The sequence below is a fragment of the Bombus terrestris genome, chromosome 17 (genome assembly GCF_910591885.1).
Source record: "Bombus terrestris chromosome 17, iyBomTerr1.2, whole genome shotgun sequence".
In the NCBI taxonomy this organism is placed as follows: domain Eukaryota; kingdom Metazoa; phylum Arthropoda; class Insecta; order Hymenoptera; family Apidae; genus Bombus; species Bombus terrestris.
The window spans coordinates 9210887-9237428 of record NC_063285.1 but is presented as its reverse complement, the minus strand read 5'-3'; the positions used below and the strand labels follow the sequence as shown (position 1 = coordinate 9237428).

The window sequence follows — 26542 nt, the reverse complement described above, 5'->3', positions numbered from 1 at the left end:
GCGCAGCGTCTCCGGTTTGTCACAAGAAGGAAGATGCGCCCGCTCTAATTTATATGTCCGCCTAACATTAAAGCTATCGGAGAAAGGATAAATCGGCCGAAGGACATTAAACGCTGCATCATCAACCATAACAGCCTATTCGCCAAGCATGAAGCCGTCGCAGTATCGGAGACAACGTGGACGGAAAAAAAAGAAAGAAATAAGAGAACAAAGCGTCTCGTGAAACAATTAATAGCAATATCGTCGACGACGATTGCCAAATCTCTATATTTCCCGTTGGATTTGCCTTAGTTGCTTCTTAGTTGAGCAACGAATGCAAAAAAAAAAATATCGTATTAGATGTTAAATTAACGAAATGATTCTGCTAAGTTTAACTTTCACGGCGGTTGACCGACGCACTTTCTTTTCCTCGGTGACCGAACCGTGTTTTCCGGATCCTAACGATGGGCCGTACTTGAACTCTCACCATGTATATTGTTGCAACATTTTCTGTATCGAAGTTTTACACTCCGAACGGAGGGAAACATTGAAGCTCCACGTGGCTTTTCTCGCGGCTTTACCGCGTAACCAACATCTTTTTAACAAAATAAAACCGATCAGTCGAGACGAATAGCCGAAGATCGAAGCCAGCCGCCCTAGCTTTGTTTTGTCGCGAAGGAGAATCCTAGAAAATATCGTGTCCGCCTGACTCATTTTCCTCTGCTATCTTCTTCATGTCGGCTAACCACAACCGCAAAGCAGGATTAACACCAGATAACGAACGAAAACCGCATTGTAGAGCAAGAAGATAGAGTTAGCAAGGCTAAGCGCTGCCAAATGAGGATTTCTGAGGCTTGTAAGTTGTAAGCAGAGTGGAATATTGTTATACTGATTATGATTTCATAGCGGCAGCCGAATGACCAACACAGCTTCAGACAGAGGATCGAACGACGGGAAAAATCCTGCAAGTAGCAAATCCAGAGGGAAGACACTGGTCTCTGGAAATGTGAGGGAAACGGTCTCGTTGGATTCCGGGAGAAATGTGGGACGAACAGACGAAAATCCACGGTTCTTCTGCGGAGAGTCCGAGAAGTCTGCCACCTCGCACGTCGTTGGTTCGAAAACCGCGAGGAAATTATCGCCTGATTTGTCTGAAGATAGAATACGAAGAAGCGAAAGGTCTGCGATATTTAATAAAGAGAAATCTGCTATTAAATACCCGATAGACTCGAAGGTTGCAAGAACATCGACATCCGAGTCGCTTAAAGATAAGACAGGGAAAAGGGAAAGTCGCGAATTATCCTCTAAAGATGCTGGAAAATCAGCCGTAACTTCTGCGACTGGCGCAACAACCGTTAGGAAATTGTCTTCTGAAGCTTTAAGAGATGTCAAGGATCAAGGCGATTATGGTAAATTTATCGATGAAGAGTCTGAAAAATCAGCAACGACTTACGCAACTCGTCCAAAGTATGCAGAGAGATCGATTCGTGAAGTTTCCGAAGATACGAAGGACGTTAAGCGACGAAGTGAAAGTCCGAAATTCTTCTGCAAAGAGTCTGAAAGATCAGCAACGACTTACGCGATCGACTCAAAGACTGCAGAAAAGTATACTCGCGAAGCTACGAAAGATACGAGGGACTTGAAACGACGAAGTGAAAGTCCGAAATTCCTCTCCAAAGAGTCTGAAAAATCAGCAACGACTTACACGACTCGTCCAAAGTCTGCAGAGAGATCGATTCGTGAAGTTTCCGAAGCTACAAAGGATGTTAAGCGACGAAGTGAAAGTCCGAAATTTTTCTGCAAAGAGTCTGAAAGATCAGCAACGACTTACGCGATCGACTCAAAGACTGCAGAAAAGTATACTCGCGAAGCTACGAAAGATACGAGGGACTTGAAACGACGAAGTGAAAGTCCGAAATTCCTCTCCAAAGAGTCTGAAAAATCAGCAACGACTTACGCGACTCGTCCAAAGTCTGCAGAGAGATCGATTCGTGAAGTTTCCGAAGCTACGAAGGACGTTAAGCGACGAAGTGAAAGTCCGAAATTCTTCTGCAAAGAGTCTGAAAGGTCAGCAACGACTTACGCGATCGACTCAAAGACTGCAGAAAAGTATACTCGCGAAGCTACGAAAGATACGAGGGACTTGAAACGACGAAGTGAAAGTCCGAAATTCCTCTCCAAAGAGTCTGAAAAATCAGCAACGACTTACACGACTCGTCCAAAGTCTGCAGAGAGATCGATTCGTGAAGTTTCCGAAGTTACAAAGGACGTTAAGCGACGAAGTGAAAGTCCGAAATTCTTCTGCAAAGAGTCTGAAAGATCAGCAACGACTTACGCGATCGACTCAAAGACTGCAGAAAAGTATACTCGCGAAGCTACGAAGGCCACGAGGGACTTGAAACGACGAAGTGAAAGTCCGAAATTCCTCTCCAAAGAGTCTGAAAGATCAGCAACGACTTACGCGATTGACGGAGAAACAAGTAAAAAGTTCTCTCTCGAAGGTTTAAAAAGCGTCAAGAAACGGAGCGACAGTCCAAAACCCACAACTTACGCGATAGAGCCAAAGTCTGCAGAAAGATTGATTCGTGAAGTCTCCGAAGATATAAAGGACGTTAAAAGCCGAAGTGAAAGTCCGGAATTTTTCTACAAACAGTTTGAAAAGTCAGGTACCACTTACGCGACTGATTCAAAGCTCGCAGGAAAATTAGCCCGTGTTTCTTTGAAAGATATAAAAGACGTTAAACAACGAAGTGAAAGCCCAAGATTCTTCTGCAAAGAGTCTGAAAGATCAGCTACCACTTATGCGATTGACGCAAAAACGAATAAAAGATTCTCTTTCGAAGATTTAAAAGACGTCAAGCAACGAAGCGATAGTCCAAAATCCACAACTTACGCGATTGACTCAAAACGTGTGGAAAGATCGATTCGTGAACCTTCAGAAAACATAAAAGACGTTAAACGGCGAAGTGAGAGTCCAAGATTCTTCTGCGAAGAGTCTGGAAGATCAGCCAAAACTTACGCAACTGATCGAAAGACTGCTAATTCCTCGAAGATCAGAACATCACGTAGCGATAGTCCGAAATTCCTCTGCAAAGAATCGGAGAAATCAGACACGGCTTATGCGATGGACTCGACAATTCTTCCAACGTCCCCTAATTATATGAAAGACAGTAAGAGCTCCGTATTAAAAATCGCATCAAAGAACAAAAAGGATATGACTAATAACACAATAAGAGAATGCACGAACGACGCCATGAAGAGACACGCTACATATCCCAAACGCGATACAATCAGCAAATCTTCTTCTCCGGAAGGCCCAAAATATGACGTGATATCTTGCGCGAAGCCCGAGTACCAAACTCTACGCAAATCTACCGAAACCAAGTTACCCGACGTTTTCGAGCGTCTAACAAGAGAACGTAGCTCGAGTCCTCGGTCTTTCTGTCATGACAGCAGAAGATCAGCCACGACGATGAGCACCCGCAACAGGAACACCGAGTCCGCCTCTGTATCCGCAAACGTAATCGAGGAAATGAAAAAGAAAGGCAGCGAGAGTCGAAGAGTCGGTTCTGGAAAGCGCGATGCTTCGATAATCCGTGCTGACGAATCGAAATCACCAGACTTCGCGAAAGCATCATCCAGAAGCTGCAGCGTAAGTCCGCAGTACTTCGGCTTGGATTCTGACAGGTCCGCCAGCATCCTGATGGTCACGCCAGAGACCATAGTGAAAGCAAAAACAGATCTAGTGTGCTTCGAGAAAGGAGAAGAAAGTCCTACGTCATACGTTGCCAAAGGCGAGAAGCTCGTCACGAACGTACCGAGAGAAGCGACAAGAGGATCGTCGACAGAAAGCTACGACGACACGGCGAAACGCTTCATCAGAAGCTCGGTATCACGATTTTTCTCGGAGCAGTGTGAAGGAGCAACGAGAAACGTGGGGCCGAGAAAGCTTCAGCTGACGGACGCCAGAACACCGAGTCAGACGAAGTCGCAGTTCGATGATGGACGAGCTGAGAAGGACGAGAGAACGAGTTTCGTCGCAGACGGCAGTCGTGACTCGTCGCCCAGGTCTCGAGAAATCGTTGAAAGTAGAGAAGAAACGCCAGAATTCTTGCGTTACGAGACAGAAGAGTCCGCCATCGCTACGAGCCTTCAGCCTAAGATTTGTACAGACGTTGAGCAACCGCCCAAAGGTGCGCACTCGCTTAAACAAACAGTTGCGCGTGAGATTACGGCAAAGTCAAGGAATCTATCGAGCAACGTCAAGGACAGATCCTCGAAGATTCCTTTAAGCGTCAAGGACCACAACTTGACAGCCGAAAACGCGAATGCACTTAGCCGTAGAGGGTCCGCCGGTGTTCTACGTTCGACAAAACTGATTCGCGACGTGCTGCAGCGTCAGAGTGGCCAAGATCAGGTGGATTATGCTTCGCCTGGAATATCGAACGAATGGGAAGAGCGACCGAGGGCTGACAGGATGCAGACAGAGACCAGGGTGGACAAGAAAGTTGAGGAAAGAGCTGGGACCCCGACTGGTCGCCAACTTGCGGCCGCGGGATCGGAAAGTTGTAGGTCCGTGAAAGTGGACACGCAGATCGGAGGAATCAGGACTCCTGAACGATACGTAAAACAGGAACAGCTTCGAGGCACTTACTCGAGATCGAGCAAGGGAACAGCCTGCGAGAAGTCGAGCGTTGGAAAGTTGCTGACTTATTCCGTGCGCAAGCCAGTTAAACAGAGAGGATCGTTGCTGAAGTCGAACATTTTCCAGCAATCGCTGAGAGATCGAGATTCAACGAACGAGAGGCCCGTTAGCTCGAAACGTACAACACGAATTGCGTCTCTGAAGAAGGAGCCTGCAGCTTGTGCTCGTAGCTTGCAGAGTCGAACGAAGGGAAACGCGGCGAATGGAAAGAGCAAGAGCGACATTTTGAAGACTCGCAGCCGAACAGCGAGTCCGATCTCAGCAAGCAACGGAAAGACGAGCTCAGAGCCGGTTGCTGATAAGAGGAACGTGGACAGATACGATGCTTCGAAGCGTATAACGCGAACGTCCAACGAATCCATCGCTCGTGGCTCGAAAGGAGCAACTGATGTGGCACATCGAAACGATGAAACCAAAATCCCAAGAGCTGGAGCACGAACTGCCAGGAAGCAGAGTATCGCGGATGAGAGGAAGAAAGGCAAGACGTCTAACCAGGCTGAAATTTTGAAGTCCATGCAGCTCGTTCGCAGTGTTACGAGAGGATCAGACTTTGCGCAGGAATCGCGAAAAATGGTTGGCGAATCAGTCGACGACGGTACAGTCAGAGACGAACAGACTGAAACGAGGGAAAGTTGCAGCTCCTCGACGATCGATATTAGAAGGTCGGAGGCCGGCTTAGCTTCTATAAAGGAACTTTCCAAGAATTACGAGAGAACAGACTCAGTGGAGTCAGCTCTCAGACGTTTCGATTCGATCGGAACTGAGGCTGAATCGATCCGAGGCACGTTAGAACGAAGCGTGGAATCGATACCGAAGGAAATACGAAGGAAATCTGGCGGAAGCATTGGCCGCAAGGCTGACTCAAAGACGATTTCGCCGAAAGCACTTGATCCACCGAATGTAAATCTTTTCGCTAAGAGAACGTGTGCCGGCAAAGCTACGACCGTATCCAGGAGCGCAATGGCCGCCGCTAAAGGAAGACAGGCTGAAGCGCAAGAAACGCGGAGGCAGAAAAAATTGGAGAAAGCCAGAGACTCGATAGAGATCAACCGAATTGCCATAAGATCGAGATCGCTGTCGTGCAAGCGGCAGCTTTTCCAGCACACCGATTCCAGCGAGACTGGAAGCGTTGCATCGAGGTGCAGCATCGATTCCTTGAGAACCGTGGAACGTTTCTCGACGACATCCAATAAGAAGAAAACGTGCGACTCGGTGAATACCGCGTCGAAACGCTTCGAATTCTCTGGCAGCGACGAGACGTCGACGCAAACGATAGACAAAGCAGAAACGGATAACATGTCAACAGGTGTGGGTCGTTGCTCATCGGCGAAGCAACTGAGATCGATCGAGGATATTCGTAGGTCGATCGAGGACGAAAGTTGGGATCGCGAAACGGGGCAACCGTCGACAATATCGGCGGTCGTAGGCAGCGCGGCGAAAGCAGCGGGTCGATCGAAACCTCGTCGAATAAATGTCAATGATCGCGCTGGAAATAGAAAAGAGATATGTTCGCCGGGGCGGTCGGTGAACTTTACCGCGAGCAACGACGCTTTAGAGGATACGGAGCGTTCGTCTGTAAAGTGTACGATGCGTTTCTCCAGGGTCGCGAAAAGTCCGAGCCCGGAGACGACCAAGGAAACGAGCATCCGTGCGAGAAGAAACGTCCCAGCGTCGCCGTCCAAAAGTCCGGACACGGTCGCTAGGGTAAGCAAGAATTGCATAAAAGGTTTTCCTCTTTCTTCAAAGATTTTGACGTTTCGATGGAAGCACACGATTATGGTAACGTGTTTCTGCTTGCAAATTGTTAAAGCAAATGGTAAACTGATTTTTAGCATGTAATTAACCAGTTAGCTGTTGCCACCTGTTTGAGAACTTTGAAAAGCGTGTACCTGAAACGCGTGGCGGAAAGTAAGTAAATGACGAGTATACTCGTCAAACACTGAGTGTGTGTTATAAAATGGAATTAAATTATAACGAAAGAACCCTCTTATTTTTGAATTTTATTACTCACAGGACTCGTCGTAACCCAAAGTACTGGCGTTTCTTCGTGACGAGTATACTCGTCAAGCACAGAATGTGTGTTATAATATGAAATTAAGTTGTAATGAAAGGACCGTTTCATTTTTTAATTTTATTACTAACAGGACGCGTCATAACGCAAAGTATTGGCGTTTCTTCGTGACGAGTATACTCGTCAAACACAGAATGTGTGTTATGATTTGGAATCAAATTGTAACGAAAGGACCCTCTCATTTTTTAATTTTATTACTCACAGGACTCGTCGTAACGCAAAATACTGGCGTTTCTTCGTGACGAGTATACTCGTCAGAGACAGCTGACTGGTTAAAATGATATTAATCGCTTTTGTTAAAACATGGCTTTCGTTAAAAGATAGCGAGAAACGCGTCGATTATTTGGCACGACAGCTTCAAACGAACGCGTATCTGTTACAGCGTGCGTCGAGCGAGTTGAAAGCTCAAGACACAAGATCGACGAAACGGCCAACGACTATGAAAGGCACAGAGCCAATTGGAAACAGGAAGGCGTTGACGGCAACGAGCACAACTACGAAAAAATCAGCGGACGTGGTCGATAGCGCTATTCTCGAGAATGGTCTGCATTTACGAGACCAAACTGCCGAAACGAAATACGATAACGACTCGCCCACGAAGAAAAGCGACGCTCTGGTCGTCGACTTGGACGAGCAACCGGCGAAGGAAAACGACGCTCCACTTCCGCGGAAGCCGCTCTTACGAAAACAGTCCACCGAGGTGAGCACATACCTGTTAATCGATTATGCTAAATAAAAATAACGCAGATTCCATACAGAAGGTTGAGTTGATAATTTTGTAGTGAAAAGAAGGTTTTGATGTAACAATGCAGCAATTGAAGCAAATTGTTCTAGTTAGTTGTAGTGACATAAGTTTCGAATTTTCTCCTTGCTCCTTTTTCACGTTCACGTTCCTTGGGATACTGTGCTGCGAGTAATCATAGACTCGAGCAGATTTGCTGCTTTCTTCCTTCGATGCTTTCAAGAAACCTCAGCTCCTGCCTGGATATGATAAGTGAAAATGTTTTTGTAAAAAATAAATTGAACGCTATTCTTACGTAATTGAAAGAGGAGACGAAAAGACAATTTTTCAGCGAGACAGCGTTTCTATTCGTACAGCCGCTGGTACAGAAAAATGATTTCAAGATTTCGAAATGGAATTATTACCATGGCCAGCATCGAGTCCTCGTCCGAAATCCCAATCGGCAATCTATGGGGAATTTCAGCGTGAAAAGTTTATGACCGGGAGGAGCCACCTGTAGAAAATATCGTTGAATTTAAAAAAGAAGAATATGATTTGCTTTGAATAAGTTGGTAGATAATGTAGAGTAACAGATTAATAGAAGTAATCAGAGATAAAGAAACATCTGTTAAGAATATTGAATGAATATTGAATGTAACAAAATTAACTGAGTTAATTATGCTGAGTTTATGTTTTTTCACAATGGAAAATACAAGTTTAATTAGAGGAAGATTTCCTCCAGATTTCGAAAGAGACAAAGTTTTGTTTGTTTAATCTTCAGTTTTGTTTTACGTTATATTAAAGGATTTTGTCAATTTTGCTTCGAATATTATGAAATATTCTAAAAAATAAAATGCAGTTCATAATTATTCATGGCACTGTATTTTTTTTCCAAATTCTGCAATACTTTGTTCATGAAAGGTGCAAAATACACAAAGGTAGCAAAATTTGGATACGTTAAATGTTAAAACCAAATATTTCATAACTGTGTATCTTTCCTTTGTTTGTTTCTTTATAATATCTATATTAATATCTATTTTCTATAAAAAGTTGAGAAAGTACATACTCTTTATATCTGATGTGCCAGAAATATAAAAAATCTCAAGGACAAAGAAATAATTGTACTTGTATTGATAGTTTCACTATAATAAAAATGTTCTCATCTTTGTTACTAAATGCAGACAAAATTTATATTATAAAAGCATATGATAAAATGCAGCAGTTTAGATAAAATGTAATCAAATTGTTGAGAAAGTACATACTTTTTATATCTGATGTGCCAGAAATATAAAAAATCTCAAGGACAAAGAAGTAATTGTACTTGCATTGATAGTTTCACTATAGTAAAACTGTTCTCATCTTTGTTACTAAATGCAGACAAAATTTATATTATAAAAGCATATGATAAAATGCAGCAGTTTAGATAAAATGTAATCAAATTGTTGAGAAAGTACATACTTTTTATATCTGATGTGCCAGAAATATAAAAAATCTCAAGGACAAAGAAGTAATTGTACTTGCATTGATAGTTTCACTATAGTAAAAATGTTCTCATCTTTGTTACTAAATGCAGACAAAATTTATATTATAAAAACATATGATAAAATACAGCAGTTTAGATAAAATGTAATCGAATTTAATAAAAGTATCCTAATTGTAATTCTCGCATAGCTAGACATATAATACAAGAAAGGAACTTCACGCATTTATGCTATTAATTTACAAACATAATTCGTCTGCGAATGATGTGCTCTTGGTTGCAAAGATAATTTCAATCGAATATCGTATGCAATTTTTCTGCCACAGCTTGAAGTTTGGTATGTGAGAAGTAAGTAGAAAGCTTTAGAGAGTAAAATGTCTGGTGCTCTTTGACGTTATTTAACCCGGGAAATCCAGCGATTTCGCTGCACATGGATTCCTCTTCCTCCAACTTCTAATTAATCGAAATATTCGCAACAGCGAAATTTCCTAGTCGCCTTGCTAAATTTCAACAACAAAATTAAACAGTAGTATCAACAGGTATTTCGTACATTTCATATCAATGAATAATTTTCTTAATATTAGGAATCGAATAGTTACCAAATTGCTTTTACTTTCTCCTCTGTTATTCTCATTTTATCTTCTCTCATATTATTCGTTTTTTAAAAGTGTGATGCATATGAAAAATCACCAGTTTACCAGCTATTTATTAAAGCAAAAGTATTATAAACAGCTAATAAAAATAAACTATTTTGCAAGAGCAATGTCCTCATGCAATATAAGAAATCCATCATTTAACAATAAGCAACATATATGAACAATATTTTATTAGAGTCCCTGTAAAGCAAAAGACTATTAGCCAAATTGTAAATGAAAAAGATTGTTCTATTTATAAATAGTTTATAATTAATAATTCTAATATTAATAATAGAGTTTTAATACCTGTAATATTTTAATATATATTAATAATTCCCTGGCTGAAACTTTTTGTTGAAAGATTGGCCTTCTTCTATTGCAACATTTTTTTGGAATATTCTATTGAAAATATTCTATTGTAGTAAAAATAATTATCGTTTAACGTTTCTATTAATTAGAAACAGATTACTTCCATGCAATCAACACGGCCACCATCTGTTTCGTCCACATCTGGTGGTAGCCCCATGCAAGGTCAGACTTCCGGTTCTAGAAGCAAAATGGCTTCGAGAGCAAAGGCGCCAATTTCCGGTTCAACAGGATACAAAGGATCAGCTTCTAGCAGAACCGGTGGAGCCGCGGCAGCGACGTAAGAATTTTTAGAGTAATTGGTTTTCCTGTTACGAAATTAAGGAGCTTGTAATATCTCAGACTAATATTTCAGGGAAATATTTTATCGTCAAACTCGTAGCACCTAAAATTATCCTTATTTTAAAGTGTTTAATATCCTAGGGCTGATATTGTTATTTTGCTCGATAAATTTATACACTGTGAGTAGAAAGAATGCAGCTAAAAGAAGTTGTTAAAATGTGACGTCTGTAACGATGAAAATAATTGTGAAAAAAGTAATATTTTTACTATGAACAAATTATAAATAATTTCTAAATAAACAAAAGAAACATCAACAGATATCAGAGAAAAAGGAAATATTTCGTTATCCTGCTATCTTAGAATCTCTTGTGTCGAACATAATCTTGGGAGTTGACGGAACTTTTCGATCAATTTTCTTTACGAAAAAAGATATCAACGTTTTTTTCAAATCTCACGAAATTCTTTTCTAAAGATGTTACAGTGACGCTCTGGTTCCTTGCAAAATGTGTGGCCGCCGTTTCGCTCAAGATCGAGTAACACTTCACGAGCAAATTTGCGCGAAAACGACTCAGAAAAAGAGGAAACAATTCGATACGATGATGTATCGCGTAAAAGGCACCGATCTCGAACCGTTCGTGAAAAAAGGACTTGTGAAAAAACAAGTGGAGGTCAGTACTTCTTGTCCCGAATCTCTCGTCCTCTTCCGATCCTACAAAATTCCCATCTCAGTTCATTCTAACTGTACGAAGCTTTAAACAAAGTAAATTTTAAATCCATGTTTACAAAGGTAAAAATTAATTCAACTCGTTATAAAAAAATATAACGCGAAGGACAAGACTAACGTAAGAGTACGAATTATATGCAGTGTATTTAGATAAAACGTTAAGTATCGAGTAAATAAGATTTTGTGATTTAATACTAAAACTATGAAATCAGTGAAAATGACTGGTAATTATTAGTCAATTAGTTATTGGTAGATTAATTTTGAAAAAATGATATCAACCATCCACGATATGTAATTATCTCAATTTTCTCAGTAATTTTCAAATAATATTAGTCACAATTCAACGTGCGATATAATGACAATAACGATGCTAGAATATATTAGGTTGGCAACTAAGTAATTGCGGATTTTATCATAACCACCTAATGACAAAATCCGCAATCACTTAGTTGCTAACCTATATCCTAAACCTATATCTTTTACCTATAACCTAATCTTCTCAGTGGTGGAAGAATACCACTATCTTATATATATTTTAATAGATAGAAATCTTTTTTAATGACAAGGCTGGTCCGTATCACGAAGAGAAATCCATTATCGATAAGAGATCCATTTATATCGCGAAAGAATCAATCGTTTTATTTTTTTTTTCTTCTCTTTTAGGGAGAAGGACAAGAGATATCGATCTGAAGGAATGAGACGAATTGTCGTTTTGCATGTTTCAGAAATCGAAGAAGCCGGAGATAAAGTCGAACTGGCGGCGCAAACACGAGGATTTCATTAACGCCATACGCTCGGCCAAGCAAGTACAAGCACACCTGGCCGCAGGAGGCAAGCTCAGCGATTTGCCACCACCGCCGGTTAGCGATAACTACGATTACATTCAGTGTCCCCACTGCGGAAGAAAATTCAATAAGGCCGCCGCCGAGCGTCACATTCCCAAATGCGAACACATGTTACACAATAAGCCGATACACTCGCGAGCGCCGAAACCAAGGCGTTAATTCTGCCGGAGTCATTTCTGCTAAACGATCTTTCTATATACGTACATCGAGCAGGAACAAGATAGATAAAAGTGTCTTTATTTTGAGAAAAATCAACTTGAAATAAAATTTGAAAAGAAGAAAAGGAAACCAGAACGAAAGATTAAATTAAATCGTAGCTTGAAGTGTGATGTTATATTTATAGTAAAGTATGAAATAATATAAACACAATAATTACGATATTTTTAATAAAACGCAGCTTTCATGAAGCACCTTGTCTCTACCTTGTTCGTGCGATCGATGCAGTTTTATACAAGCGTCGCGTTGATTATGAAATACTTAAAAAATGTTGTATGGGATCTTACATAAATGGAAAAAAAATCTCGCAGAAGACCGTCATCTATCGGTCATGTGCACGAGACGAATGTAAAAGCGATTTGTATCTACAGCTTGAAATCTATAGGTTTCCTCCGTGTATTTGGGACAAATGTATTTTCCAATTATACTAAAATAAAGTACGAATTTTCTCTACACACTGTATATACATTTGTACGTAGCGAAACGAACGAATATGTTTGATCGTTATTTTTTCGAAAAATATGCAGACAAAAGATATGCAGAAATGATAATATATACATATATCTCCTCTGTTTATTTTGTGAATTAAAAGATCATAAACTAATAACTATCTGTTTAAGAGAAATTAAAATTTACGGCATCCCGTTGTGAAAATTTATAACATATATTTTGGAACGCTTACTTTATACATATTTGTATCTTTTTATACAATAATAGTAGCGAAATATTATATGGCTATTTGTCGCATTGTAATCGATCCTCCCAAAACGAAGAACGTATTGTGTCCTCATATAATAACCGTATGTAATTAGTGAAGGTTGTTTAGAATTGATGAATTAATTATTAGCAAAAGCCGTTTTGATTAATATTAAAAATATTGTGATTTATTTTGTAAGTTTTCATCGAAATAGATTGCCACACCGAACGAGGAAACATTTTTATAGCGCTTAATCTTCTTAATAAACGAAAATATTGTAACATTATTGTTATAATGAATTACTGGGAGCTAATAAACTAACTTTTTAATAAAAGAATAATAATGAAGCAACATATCTACCTTTTCAATTATGTTAAATATTATATCGTATTTAAAATACTACGAGACTTGTTGGATTTTCTTATCTGGAAAATGTTGAAAAACTGTTGGATTTGACGAGAAAAAATTATAGTGAATTAACACGAAATTCTAGGAAATTTAAGGAAATATTAAACCTGGAATGTTGGCAATGAAAGTACATACGTAATTTGGACGGAGTCCATGAGAGCAGACGACGTGGTATTCCCGGTTGATACAAGAAATATGTATTTAAAAAGTTGTCTGTGTTCGTTAGATTGTCATGATTAAAACGCGAAGTTTTACAATATCTTTGAACCTGTTCCATGTATAGAATAAAATAATGGATCATTTAATCATCTTGGTGGCTTTAGTACATTTATTGTACTGTCCATTTACAAAAGTGGAAGAAAGTTTCAATCTACAGGCTATGCACGACATTTTATACCATGGTTTTAACCTGTCGGAGGTAATTATAGTATTTATTGGAACTATATGATATTAGTAGACAAGTGTTTAAGAATTAAATAAGTAGTAATAAGGGAGAGAATATTTGTCTTTCTGCCTTGACAGGTTGCTGACATACAATCAAAGAGATATTACGCAAAAACTTAGACATTATATTTAGAAGCAGATGCATGTATTTATAAACTTACGATCAGCTGATATAGTTTCTGCACGCTTGAAGAGTTCGCTAATATATTAATTTCTGCTTTCATTAAAGTGAAAGTATATTAACAAAATTTTCGAAATTATATACGTTCATTAATAACATACTATGATAATTTGTAGCCAAAAACATAGCCAAAAAGATAGCCAAAAAGAAAATCAAATAGTTTAGAACATTTGTATAAAAACATATTCATACATTCATTAAAAAAGAAAATAAAGACAAATAACTAATCGTTTGTAACATATTCTTGTTCTATGATAGTATGATCATCATGAATTTCCTGGAGTTGTGCCACGATCGTTCATGGGACCAATTATAATATCAGGCTTGGCATCGCCATTAATAGCAATCATTAATTATTTGCAACTTAATAAATTTTTTGCTCAATACATTGGTAAGTTGATTAATATCATTAATTAGCATTATTAACAACTTTTATCTTATTATTGATATTAAATCTTTAATTTATAAAACATATCACATTAAAAAGAGGTAATTAGTATCATGTTTTTCCAGTAAGAGCAACATTGGGCTTGTTAGTAATAGGCACATTGAGGCTATATAAAGGTGCTTTACAAAGCATATTTGGTTTGCAATTTACAAAATGGCTTGTTGCAATTACTGTGACACAATATCACTTTATGTACTATCTAAGTCGCCCATTGCCAAATATAATGGCTATGCCACTAGGTAATTTAAATTCAATATTATCTGTATTTTACTTAGTGGTTTACATGATAATTAATACTTGTACATTATATGTATATTGTAGTACTACTAGCTTTGTATGGATGGTTGAAACAAAATCACATGATATTTATTTGGTCATCTGCAGCAGCAATAATAATATTCAGAGCAGAACTTGCCATGCTACTGGGATTATTCCTTTTGTACGATATAGCCAACAAGAAACTAACCATACTAAGGTATTTACATATTATATTGTGGACCATTGATTCCTAGTATGGCTGTAACATTGCATACAGAAGTGATTAGAATCATCAAGGAACCTTCTGCAAAACTGCACTGATTTGTAAGCTTTGTTTGCTTATAAAACTTATTAACATAACAAAACCCTTCTGTCAAAAATAACTAAATTAAACATGAATTTGATAAACTGCAATAAGACTTATGCTATTGTTAAAAGTAGAAAGAAAAGTGATTAAAAATAATTTCGTAACATAGAAAACATTCATCTATTAAAGCTATATAAATCATTAAAACAAAAGCTTCATAAAATTAATAATTTTGTAGACTGTTTAAAATTGCGATTCCGGCCGGTATATTTTTTCTAACGCTAACGATCACAATAGACTCTATATTTTGGAGACGATTATTATGGCCTGAAGGAGAAGTATTTTACTTTAACACTATCCTTAATAAAAGCAGCGAATGGGGTGTATCCTTTATCAGAGTCACTATTTTTAAATGCATTTATTCAAAATGATCATTTTAAAGTATATATATATATATATTACTTAACATAAAAACAGACATCGCCATTCTTGTGGTATTTTTACTCAGCTCTGCCTCGTGGGTTAGGTTTATCTTACTTTTTAATACCCTTGGGTATGTTATGGGATGCACGAGTTCGAGCATTAACAGTTCCTGGTATAGCATTTGTTGCATTATTCTCACTTTTACCACATAAAGAATTGAGGTTTATCATATATGTCTTTCCACTGCTAAATGTTAGTGCAGCAGCCGTTTGTCATAGAATGTAAGTAACTTACATTTAATTTTGTTTTTTGAGCTACTTTTAATTTTTAAATGTCTGAAATTGTAATTATACAATTCTTTGTTTTCTTAAATTAGATGGGAAAACAGAGGGAAAAGTCCATGGAATGGAATTTTAGCATTAACCATTTTAGGCCATCTAGTTTTAAATGCTCTATTTTCTATGTTTCTTTTATGTGTCGCTGGTTCTAACTATCCTGGTGGTTTAGCTATTGCTAAATTACATAGACTCGAAAAAGATTCTATCAACCCAGTGCATATACACATTGATGTTCTAACTGCACAAACAGGAGTTTCAAGATTTACTCAAACAAATAGTTCTTGGATGTAAGTTTTATAGATGACTATTTGAAGTAGTCATAAAATGACCAATCTCTCTAAAAAGATAACATACTAAAGGTAAATTTCTTTAGACCCAAATAATAGTATAATCTAATTTATGATTAATTAACTTCCAGTTATTCAAAACAAGAAAATTTGACTATTGACAGTCCTGAAATGCTTCAATTTACACATCTTTTAATGGAAGCCAAAAGTAAATACTCACCCAATATAAAACCATATCTTAAAACGCACGATATCTTAGATTCTGTAGATGGTTTTTCTCATATAGCATTAAATTATAATATGTTACCACCAATAAGGATAAAAACTAGACCAATTATATTTATCATGAAAAGGAAGCCTAATATACGATATGATCCCAAGAAAGCATCACTGCAGACAATTTTGAAGCAATCAAAGGAAAATGCTACAAAGAAAAGTATAGGCAGCAAGGATGTCATAAATAACACTGTACAAGATATGGAACCAATATTGGATGAAATAATGGAGTCGTTAGAGCAATTTGAAAAACCATTAAATATTAATGATGTAAATATATTAGATGTAGAAGTACCAGAAGATGAATTAAATAACGAAACAAACGAACCTACTGAAATCATTGAATCATTAAGCACAAAAAAGTTACCTAATAACATATCTGAGAATAATTTATCACAGTTAAACACATCAATCAATGAAGAAAACCTACAGACCATACCAAAGCTACAAAATGATATCATGACTGAAAGCAATACTGAATTGCAATCTGATGTTGAGAATAATTCTAATATTAGTGAACAAAAATTGGATATAAAGGAAGAAGAAAATAAAAAGCTAGAAGTAGCTAAAGAAAGATTAAAACTTGATAATGTTCAACAAGATAGTAACATTTTAAAGGAAGTTGTTAAAAAACTTATTCAAGAAAAACTGGAAGCAGTTAAATTAAGAAAAGATGCAATAGATGAGAAAGTATTACCAGAAATTCCACAGAAAATTAATGCTAAAGTGAAAAGAATAATTCCAATAAAAATAGAATCATCACAAAAAATAAAAATTATAACGAAGCAAGACTTAAAAGAAAAATATTCGGTAATTCAAGAATTAAAAGAAAAACCTGCAATAGCTCAAGAGTTAAAAGAAAAACCTGTAATAATTAAAGAAATAAAAGAAAGACCTATGATAATTCAAGAGACCAAAGAAAAACCTATGATAAAGCAAGAACTAAAAGAAAAGTCTGAAGTAATCCAAGAAACAACAGATCAACACAAACCACCTAATATAAAAGAAAGCATCAGAAATATAATCAATCAATTTAAAGAATTCGAAAAAGATTTTGTACATGAAGATTCAGAAATAGATAAAAAAGAATTAGGTGTTAAATATAATGAGCAACCTACAGAAACAAATACAAAAAAAGCAGAAGATTTACTAAGAATAGATATTATGACAGAAAGTAGAGATGTAAAAACAATCAAAGATGCCAAAGAAAGTCTACGGGACATAATAAATCAGTTTAAACAAATAAAAAGCGAATTAACTTCAGAAGAAGACGATCTATTTGAAAAGATTGAAGCTACATATATGGAACGACCAATTGCAGAAACGTTAATGCAGTTTAGTGAAGCTTTGAAAAATTTAGTACAACGAAGAAAAAAAAGTAAGACATTTACTATAAACACTTTTGAAAATAAAAATGACAAACCTAAACCACAAATTTTACCAAAACTGGCAGTAGGGGCTCATCAGTTCCCAACAGAATCTCCAAAATATTCAAAAATGCAGAATTATAATAATGAAGGAAAGATATATAATACAGAAAAAGCAGAAAAAATCGTTCGAAATATTAATGGAAATGATGGCTCAAGCCAAGGTACAAATAAAGTTTTACAAGAAAGGTATTTTATCACGTATGCCAATAACAAAAACGTCCCCATAAATGCTCAAAAATCTAGTAATAGTGTTTCAAACACTGTAGTAAATGATTATGCTTCCAACGAAAAAGATGAAATGATGCAAAAAAAAATGAGAAATAGCTCAAATTGAATGTTGAAATAACGCATTATTTTGTGCTTTTTAATAGTACAGTTATATAATTATAGTAAACTGTAAATACGTTGTTCTGTGATAACAAAAATGTATATCTTAATTAATGCTCATGCATTACCAACACGGAAAAAGACGAAATTTATTTTTTCTGTGTTATTGTCTAAAATATCAAAAAATACTGAAAAATGATAAAGCATTTGTTTAATATATAGTATCACAAAGATGCCACAACTGTTATTTTGTATGTATACTTGTTAAAAACAAAAATCCAAATTAGAAATTTAGATATTTAACAGTAGAAGTTTACATATTTAATATTAACATGTATGTATATAGTAATTGTTTTGTGTATTGTAAAAATATCTTATTAATTTTTTATATATTTAGATGTTGACATATTTATCTATATATTATATTATTTGATATAAAACTAATATTTACCAATGCATGTTTAAAAAGAAGGGCATAATTCTATTATTCATCCTTGACTGTTTACAATTTTGCTAAGCTGCCTTATGAGAATGGTCTCATTATTTTCTCTTTTCTATCCTAGCATTTAAATTTTGCTTTCTCATATCCTATGCTTTTCCTATTGTAGCTAAAACATTACCGTATCTTATGTTACTTAAGTTTATTTCTTTAATCATATTCTCATCAGATAGAGCTTATCACAAAAAGAAAGTACATTCATTTCCATATTGGTATTTGCAGAGCATTCAAGTGCCTTAAAGTTTCTTCCAAATTCTATATGTTGTAAAATATTAAAAAATTATATGTATACATGTATAACTTACTATGTATTAATATTTTGCAATAAGTAAAAGTGATTTAATATCAAAACTGTAAATTAATACCTAATATTATTATTTCAATCATTGATAATCAAATACGGCCAAATTGCAATTAAAGATTTTATTAAAGAAAATTACACAATTAATCAATGTTAAATTTTTTTATTGCAATAAGTTTCTTATAATTCTATGAATATTTCTCGAGTAATATCTTTATTCCTTTAAATGATTGTATTGTGGAATACACAGTAAATGCTACAATGATCCAATATACCACTTTATCTCGTGTACCACACTTCAAATACACGGGAAGATTATCTTCACACTGTTTAAATAAATGGAAAATAATTATATATAAATTACACGGAGTTCATTTAATTATCATACATCACGTCATTTTATATTTATATCAAAATCAGTTAGACCTGCATTCTTGCTTGCTTTAATTTCAGTTTCTGTAAATCTTTATCAGAAATTAATCGTGGACGCCCCATGCAAATTGATCGATGTGATAAGATAATGTTCTTACGAAAAGCTTTTAACTGAACAATCTACGAATGTAATTTTACATGTTTCAAATTATTTGATAACATTCAAGGAGCATATTACATAAATATTTTCATTATGATAAATTTATAATGTAATGTTTATGTAATATACAATACAAAAAGAAGTTGATATGTTGTCAGAAACGTAATAAAAAATGTTTTCAAAAATATTTACTTACAGCCGACATTTTATCGTATTTACGGGGTTGTATTAATCTGTTGTTCTATTCGATATATATTTTATATGTTCACGCACGATGTCCGACTTTATATAAACGAAAAAAATTGAAAGATGCTAAAACAGTGTTGGTTTATTTGAATGCGCGCGGATAAATTATATTTGGGTTGCGGAAGAGGGCAATTTTCTTATTACACAGTTGGCGAAACTGAAACGTAGTTTACCTACATGGTAGGAGAAGGAACGCATGCGTACTCGTTTCGCGACGCAACAGTCGTAAACAACATTTTTTCCATTCAGATTTCTAACGAGTTTACGCTTGCACGATAATTAGAGCGTCCAGGCGGGCGCACCAGAATTTTTCCGCGTTTTCGTACGATTTCGCGGAAAAAATGGGGTCAAACTTGCACGTTCAGTGTACGTGATACGTAAACTTATTGCTTTTTGGCATGCGGTGACGTCATCCGGATCGTTCTGGAAGAACCCTGCAGGACAATAATGGCGGGTATGTATTTACGTCGATGGACGAAATATTGATTGGCACCCGAACGAACTGTCATTGGCGATCTAATGTATTACGATTGTTCGGTTTCAGATTTGTATGCTAAATACAACTGCACCTATTGTCAAGAGGATATCTCGGGCCTACGTGTCAGATGTGTAGAATGCCCAGATTTCGACCTCTGTTTGCAGGTGAGCGAGTGAACGCTTGTTTCTCGATCACGTGTTCACGTCTCCTTTCTTCCCCGCTCCTTCCCTTCCCCCCGCCCTGTTCCCTCTGTCACATCTTCGTCTATCCTTCTGGCTTTACTGGATTTTGCGTGTTGAGATTCCTTTTTTTAGTCCCCACCCTTTTTTTGTGGAACAAGTTATACTGTAACTACCTTTCTACTTCGCGAATTGAATGAAACCGGTGATCACGTGGAGGCACGTACATGCGTATATACTATATATGTCAGTTCCGTTAACACGATACAAAAACATCAACATTCCACAACAAACTTCAGAATTGTTCGAAAGAAAATAATATTTTTAAATTCTACAGTGTTTTTCCGCTGGAGCTGAAATTGGCCCACATAAAAATGATCACTCTTATCAGTTTATGGTAAATACTAATCATTTTTAAGCGTGAAATATAATTTTTTCGTATAATAACATTTAAAAAATTAATAATTTTTTATCACTATAGGATTCTGGCACCATTAGTATATTCAATGGTAGAGGAAATTGGACTGCTAGGGAACAACTTAGACTTCTGGATGCCATTGAGCAATTTGGTTTTGGAAATTGGGAAGACATTAGTAAACATATTGAAACACGTTCACCAGAAGGTAAAGTGATTTTATATTGAAATTTCTTATATTCTATTATATGGTAATTTTATGACAATTTAAAAAAAAAGAGGTGTGCTTGTATTTTAAGCTAATTAATAACTTAATTAAATACCAATCTTTTACTGATAATATCAGTACTTAATTTATTTTTGCCTTACAGAAGCAAAAGAAGAGTATATTGCTAGATACCTTGATGGCAATATTGGAAAACATACATGGCCTCCTACAGAAAGCTATAAACCAAATCTTACAGATCAAACTAAGTCAGATCATGGACCTCTATCGCCTGATCTCACATCTCGGTTACCACCTTTGGATATCACTCCAGAAGAAGCTGCACAGCTGGGATATATGCCACAACGAGATGATTTTGAAAGGGTATGTTTTAAATTATACAACACACCTTTGTATTACCTTTTGTATTACATTATACCTGTATTAAAATATTAAAATTTCCTTTACAGGACTACAACCATGAAGCAGAGTCACTTGTTTCTTCATTATTCTTGAACCCTGCAGAAGATGATGATTTGGACATAGCACTTAAACTTGCACAAGTTGATATGTATACCAATAATTTAAGAGAGAGAGCGCGACGAAAAAGAGTCGTACGAGATTACCAGCTTGTTTCTGCGTTTTTTGCCTCATCTAGGAAAGATAAGACAATGAAGAGAAAACAATCGAAGGAGGAAAAGTATGTTTAATCATTATTTAACAACAGTAGCGTTTTATTTTGTGCGATACTTTAATGGAAAATTTATAATTTACAGGGAGTTTAGGGATAGGATGCGAGTATTTGCACAGTTTTACACAGCACAGGAATACGAACAGTTTCTAACAAATCTTGAAAGAGAAAGAGAACTACGACTACGTCTTTCAGAATTGTATCGTTACCGAGAGCATGGTATTACAAGACACGAAGAATGCGCTCATTTCGAACAAGTGATTGCACAAACTCAGGGACAAAATGATGCAGTGGATCACTGGCATGAAAAGAAATCTGTAAGTATGTGTATCCACATATCTATTAACTTTTTCCACATTGCAATGGCGATTGAAATTTTTTTCGGATGGTATACCTTTTGTTTTATACTCTATTGTGTAATATTAGGTATATCTACTCGAATCTCACAGTACATTTCACAAATATACACTCGTAAAAGCTAGTAGAATTCTTGAATTATTAAAAACATCTGTTTTCATCATTTATATTTATGCTTCTAATACGTTTTAAACATATTTTATAAAAATAAACATTGACGATCATTATTTCAATATTAAAGGATTCTTAGGTTTCTTCTCTATGTTTCTCCATGTTTTGTTGTTTAATATGTATATTGTTCATTCTATGATTACGTCAAATATATTATGAAAAAATTCACACGCGTTTAACACAAATGTATCGATCGAATATTACAACAGATACGAGAATATATTACTAATTATAAAAAATTTCAATAAAAGTATGTGTGTGAATACGAAATGCAGAGTTTTAATTATATCGTATACACTAGCTTTTGCTTCTTCTCTCACTAATTCCATTGTTTGTGGTGCGTGTTGCCAGGCATTTGTGAACAGATTGTATCAGTTTGCATTTCACTTAGGGCAGCAGTGGGCCGTCCACACCAATACACCGCCACACCTCAAAAAAAAGGTACAGGACTATTTTAAAACAGATTATTTCAACAACTTTAATTCATGAAGATGACAACACTACAATAACGATTAAATTCACTAAAACAGGTGATTTTAATCAAAGGTAAATTTGTCCCCTATTATACCTTGCAGAGAAGAAGAAAAAAATTACTCTTCCACCGACCGAAAGTACATTGCAAAAGACTTACCCAGCAGCAGCTTCTCAATCAATCAAACCAATCCCAATCGGATGACGACTCCAGCCAATCAGTGGGTGGAGCCGGATAACAATCCAAATTGTTCCAGCCAGCATTCTACCAGCTCCAGTTCTGTCACAGAAAAGAATTATACTGCGGCTATTTCCGGAAAATCTTGTGCGACAACAGGAGACTCAGAGGAACGGGATATAGAAATGGAAGCAGCGGCTCATTTATTAACAAAACAAGAAAAGTCTCTGTGTCTTCAACTTGATTTGAAGCCAACGCAATATATAACACAAAAGACGTTGTTGTTGCAAGTAAGTTTTTAGGTAGATAAATTATTTTTTATCAAAAATTAAATTCGTTGTAAAATAAGCCATATCGTGCTACTTAATTTATCATAGTGTTTTTATAGAAAACTGATACATTTATTCGGACATGATTGATATAATAAAATAATTTAGTTACTTTTCATTCACATATTTGACCATGACCTCATAACTTTTGTTTTCAAAAGCTTTCTTTAATAATAACACAATTTCGTTTGATATCGGAGATATTGTCGTAGTTGTAGATAGATCTTAGGCGAAAATACTTTTCGTTAACTCTTCAAATATACACGTTATTTATACGCATAAATTATATGATTGCAGGAATATCTAAATGGTAATAGAAGATCAGGCGTTGTACCTCAGTCGGAACCAGAGAGTAAAATATTACATTATCTGGTAGCAAATGGCTGGATCGCGGCCAATTGATTAAATATGTAAAAAATTAACGACCATTTCAACTCTAAGTCACCTTTTTATTTTGCAAACTAAGTCCTAGGTATAATTGAAATTTGAGTCTGATTTAATTAACATATATAGGACAGGTAGAGAGAGAATGTGTGTGTACATAATTTAATATGTAAAGATATTCTTTACTCTTGTTCAAATGGTGAACGTTTAGAGAAATGTATTGGCGGATGAATCGTTAGGAACGATAGAAAACAAGATTAATTAACTTGTCTTATTCATTAGCGAGACATTAATTTAGACTGTCTTTAAAATAACTTCATTAAAAAGTATAAAATTCTTTTATTAAGAGTTTTATAGTTTTTGTTAAATTAACAGTTATCGTATATAACGATTTAACTGTCAATTTTATTGGTGATATTCTTAATGGCTTTTTAAAGACTCAAATATTAAATTATCAACGCCGTTCCGCATGGTATACTTCCGCTAACATATGTACTTTATTCTAATGAACATTGTTACCTTAGATTGTCGTTTACCTTTTAACATTACATTATGAATTATTTAACACTTTTTGTCTAGAAAATCTCTTACACTGCCTTTATAGAGCCATGAACATATTGCTCAATTAATTCTTCCACTGTCATGTTTTCTTGTACAGACTATTAATTGCACATGCTCCTTTCTATCTGTTTTAAATGTGATTTGTTACCATACTTGACAATAAGGAAATGTAAGGAAGAAGTCACGTCGTAGTTGAGATTTCTAGATCGTTGTTTAATACAACATTTGGATAATTGGAACATATCCATCCGGGAATTTATCATCGATCGATACTTTATGTATAAGTATTTAAAAGTTGTCGGCTGGATATGTATTAAAATATTTAAATAAAAAGCACTTTAAAATATTTATATAGCTGAGATTCATGAAAGTATTGAATATTATTAGCTTAATAATAAGTGTAATGTCCTCGACAAATTATACACACATAGATAAACATACACATACAGATATTTCTTCATATTCTTACAAATTTGTTCATTAAAAGAAGTACTCTAATCGTCTTTCGCATGCATGATTCAAGCGCAAACTAATGCATTTTATTCCATAGATTCTTGAAACGATTCGAAGGATATTCCTTATTGATAAAGGATGGTACAAAGAGCAGGTTATAAGAGGATATTTGTTATTACAATGAAGATACTATGGTATTAGGTAATTTATCTGTTGCCTGTGTAATATTTGTATATATGAACGAAAAATAGTACCTTCTTAGTGATACTACTTTTAAAGCACAAAACGTAATCGCGGTATAAACTAACGAAGAGTTAAGTGCATAGTGTGATAATGATGGTGTTCGGAGCCAAACTCGTATTACAAAAAAAGACACTTTAACTTTTAAAAAAAAAAAGCTAATCATTTTCCATTGCTTCTAATAGTAGCTATTTATAATTTTAAATTATTAAATGAAGAAAGGAGGAGTAAGATATTAAATTTGTGAATGAGGAGAAGATATACCCTGGATGGACGATGTACCGTATTAACAACAGCTTTTAACTTAAACGTACAAGGTGGAAGCATCGAGGAACCACACTATTTGCTCGATGGCAAAATTCATTTGTATTCTTGTATGCTTAAGGAACTCGAAAAAATCTATAAAAAGATTAATCGTTTACTTTAATGTAATTCAGTACTTCCAAGAATATCTTCGTTTACATAAGTCTCGAACGGCTTAAATTCGAGAGAAAGATTAAAATGAGAAAAGTTTATCTTGTATTATTATATATGCAAATGTAAAAAAATATGTGAAAAAGATATATATATATATACATATGTACATATACGAAAAAGAAAATTACTTACGATTGTAAGTAATTATTAAAAAAAGTCATATATTTGAAGAGAAAAAAGAAATCTAAAAAAATACCTTTCATTTCGAAATAATACTTATTGTGGCATATTGCTTAAGTACTAAATAGCTAGATAACAAAGTAGGGAAATAGCTGCTCATATTTTTTACGGAGAGTAGAAGACTATTATCCCTTTTATTCGATGTAACTGTATTTTTTGCCCAAGCTTCCGCAAATGGGCGCGATAATTTTTTTACGCTCGCCCTTATGACGTTTTTCTTTTTTTTCTTTTTTTTCTTTTTTTTTTTTTTATTGCTTGTTTCGGACCTACACGGAAGTCGATGGATGTGCGAGTTTCGTTTATTATCACGTAATTTTTACGATAACGCTAGATTTATTCTTTTGTTTCTTTTTTATTTTGCTTAACATTAACATTTCTACGTTCGTAGTAGATTTTATTTTTATTTATTGCTTCGCAGAACTTTCACATTCTTTTAAGACGCTTTTGATGCACTTTTTTGTAAATCAAATATTTTGAAAGCTTTGTACTTCTACTTTTTTGTTTTTATTTTTTTTTTTTCCTCGATTTACCTTAGATTTTCTTCGTTGTTTTCTAATTGTTGATGGTAACTTGCACGGATCGACATGTCCGTCGTTTCACTGTAATATTTCTATGAGAAATGGTCCACTGTAAAAATAGAGACTGTTCAAACGAATGAACATAAAGTTATCTCGAACGAAGAGACCGCTACGCCTTCCTGTAGTTACTTAAAACGTATATAGTAATTTACGAAGTTGAAAAGAATAATCCGATAACGTGAAAACGTCGCGGCGACCTTTGTAACAAATACACAAGCGCACTGCGTCGTTCTAACTTTTATAAAATTTAGGGAACGAATTGAATACATATTTTTGTTTTGTTTTGTATCGAAAAACGATAAGATATAGTAATTTGTTTTGTTCGAAGAGATTAGAATGATCATCGATGAGTGAATGTATTGCCGTTGGATTGGAAGTGTTTCAAAATTGAATACCAGTTTTATTCTCATAAGTATTTGTATAAAAAACAATGAGTTTCTTGCTCCTCATTGTTCTAGAAATAATGGAAGAATTAATATTTCAAAGCGAAAACAGGCTTTCATTCTTGTACTTGAATCAAACAAGTCGTTGAATGTATAAAATAAACTGTACAATAGGTATTTTCCCTTAAAGTTGTGTTTCTATTTATTATACTATACCATTCCCCGATTGTTCCTTGAATTCCTTTCTATTTTTTCACTTCGTGTATCACAATCTTTAAAGCAGACTCTAATAAACAACGCTATTCATATTCTTCATCTTCAGCTGCTTTGAAGTTTATTTTACTAATTTAAGTAGCATATATATATTTAGAATTACATTTGACCTT

The 26542-nt window shown here is 35.3% G+C and overlaps 3 protein-coding genes and 1 long non-coding RNA gene across 15 annotated transcripts in view; 3 read left to right on the top strand and 1 right to left on the bottom strand.

Annotated features, from left to right (window-relative positions):
- Positions 1–12477, top strand: part of LOC100649977 — an 89133-nt gene extending 76656 nt beyond the window's left edge. For all 5 annotated transcript variants that reach the window (XM_048413796.1, XM_048413798.1, XM_048413795.1 and 2 more), the window contains 5 exons: positions 886–6388; positions 7138–7455; positions 10050–10237; positions 10712–10907; positions 11689–12477. In XM_048413796.1, the coding sequence (XP_048269753.1) occupies positions 886–6388; positions 7138–7455; positions 10050–10237; positions 10712–10907; positions 11689–11967 (6484 nt within the window). In that variant the 3' untranslated portion in view covers positions 11968–12477. The remainder of the gene's footprint in view (positions 1–885; positions 6389–7137; positions 7456–10049; positions 10238–10711; positions 10908–11688) is intronic.
- LOC105666657 lies at positions 7861–19514 on the bottom strand. 4 transcript variants are annotated; one of them, XR_007227108.1, is made up of 5 exons: positions 19377–19514; positions 9898–10265; positions 9556–9792; positions 9204–9456; positions 7861–7990 (listed from the first exon to the last, which is right to left on the bottom strand). It is a non-coding gene; the product is annotated as an uncharacterized LOC105666657 (long non-coding RNA). The 4 variants fall into 4 exon arrangements; XR_001099471.3 differs by lacking the exon at positions 7861–7990 and having other exon boundaries at positions 9006–9456; XR_007227107.1 differs by lacking the exons at positions 7861–7990; positions 19377–19514 and adding an exon at positions 13082–13172 and having other exon boundaries at positions 9006–9456.
- LOC105665616 (dol-P-Man:Man(7)GlcNAc(2)-PP-Dol alpha-1,6-mannosyltransferase) lies at positions 13299–19008 on the top strand. 3 transcript variants are annotated; one of them, XM_048413802.1, is made up of 9 exons: positions 13299–13547; positions 14013–14145; positions 14268–14441; positions 14524–14677; positions 15006–15150; positions 15245–15471; positions 15567–15815; positions 15947–17469; positions 18071–19008. In XM_048413802.1, the coding sequence occupies exons 1-9, from the start codon at positions 13422–13424 to the stop codon at positions 18133–18135; spliced, it is 2796 nt and encodes a 931-aa protein (XP_048269759.1). In that variant the 5' UTR covers positions 13299–13421; the 3' UTR covers positions 18136–19008. The 3 variants fall into 3 exon arrangements, with proteins under 3 accessions (XP_048269759.1, XP_048269758.1, XP_012173542.2); XM_048413801.1 differs by having other exon boundaries at positions 13300–13547; positions 17545–19008; XM_012318152.3 differs by having other exon boundaries at positions 13300–13547; positions 15947–19008.
- A 231-nt stretch (positions 19515–19745) lies between the features above and the next one.
- LOC100650099 (transcriptional adapter 2B) lies at positions 19746–26345 on the top strand. 3 transcript variants are annotated; one of them, XR_007227105.1, is made up of 11 exons: positions 19746–19880; positions 19971–20068; positions 20421–20480; positions 20565–20706; positions 20870–21087; positions 21174–21403; positions 21480–21711; positions 22314–22363; positions 22498–22861; positions 23198–23372; positions 24396–26345. XR_007227105.1 is itself a non-coding variant. In XM_012318151.2 (10 exons), the coding sequence occupies exons 1-10, from the start codon at positions 19874–19876 to the stop codon at positions 23300–23302; spliced, it is 1506 nt and encodes a 501-aa protein (XP_012173541.2). In that variant the 5' UTR covers positions 19746–19873; the 3' UTR covers positions 23303–26345. The 3 variants fall into 3 exon arrangements, 2 of the variants coding, with proteins under 2 accessions (XP_012173541.2, XP_048269760.1); XM_012318151.2 differs by having other exon boundaries at positions 23198–26345; XM_048413803.1 differs by lacking the exons at positions 23198–23372; positions 24396–26345 and having other exon boundaries at positions 22274–22363; positions 22498–22829.
- Positions 26346–26542: the final 197 nt, after the last annotated feature.

Excerpts from the sequence above, each read along its gene's own strand:
- LOC100650099 (XM_012318151.2), top strand. Across the intron at positions 21,088-21,173 it reads AACGAGATGATTTTGAAAGG|GACTACAACCATGAAGCAGA; the intron begins GTATGTTTTAAA and ends TTTCCTTTACAG. Across the intron at positions 22,364-22,497 it reads CGCCACACCTCAAAAAAAAG|AGAAGAAGAAAAAAATTACT; the intron begins GTACAGGACTAT and ends TATACCTTGCAG.
- LOC105665616 (XM_012318152.3), top strand. The coding sequence starts at position 13,422 with ATGGATCATTTAATCATCTTGGTGGCTTTAGTACATTTATTGTACTGT. Across the intron at positions 14,442-14,523 it reads TATAATGGCTATGCCACTAG|TACTACTAGCTTTGTATGGA; the intron begins GTAATTTAAATT and ends TGTATATTGTAG. Across the intron at positions 15,816-15,946 it reads CAAACAAATAGTTCTTGGAT|TTATTCAAAACAAGAAAATT; the intron begins GTAAGTTTTATA and ends ATTAACTTCCAG.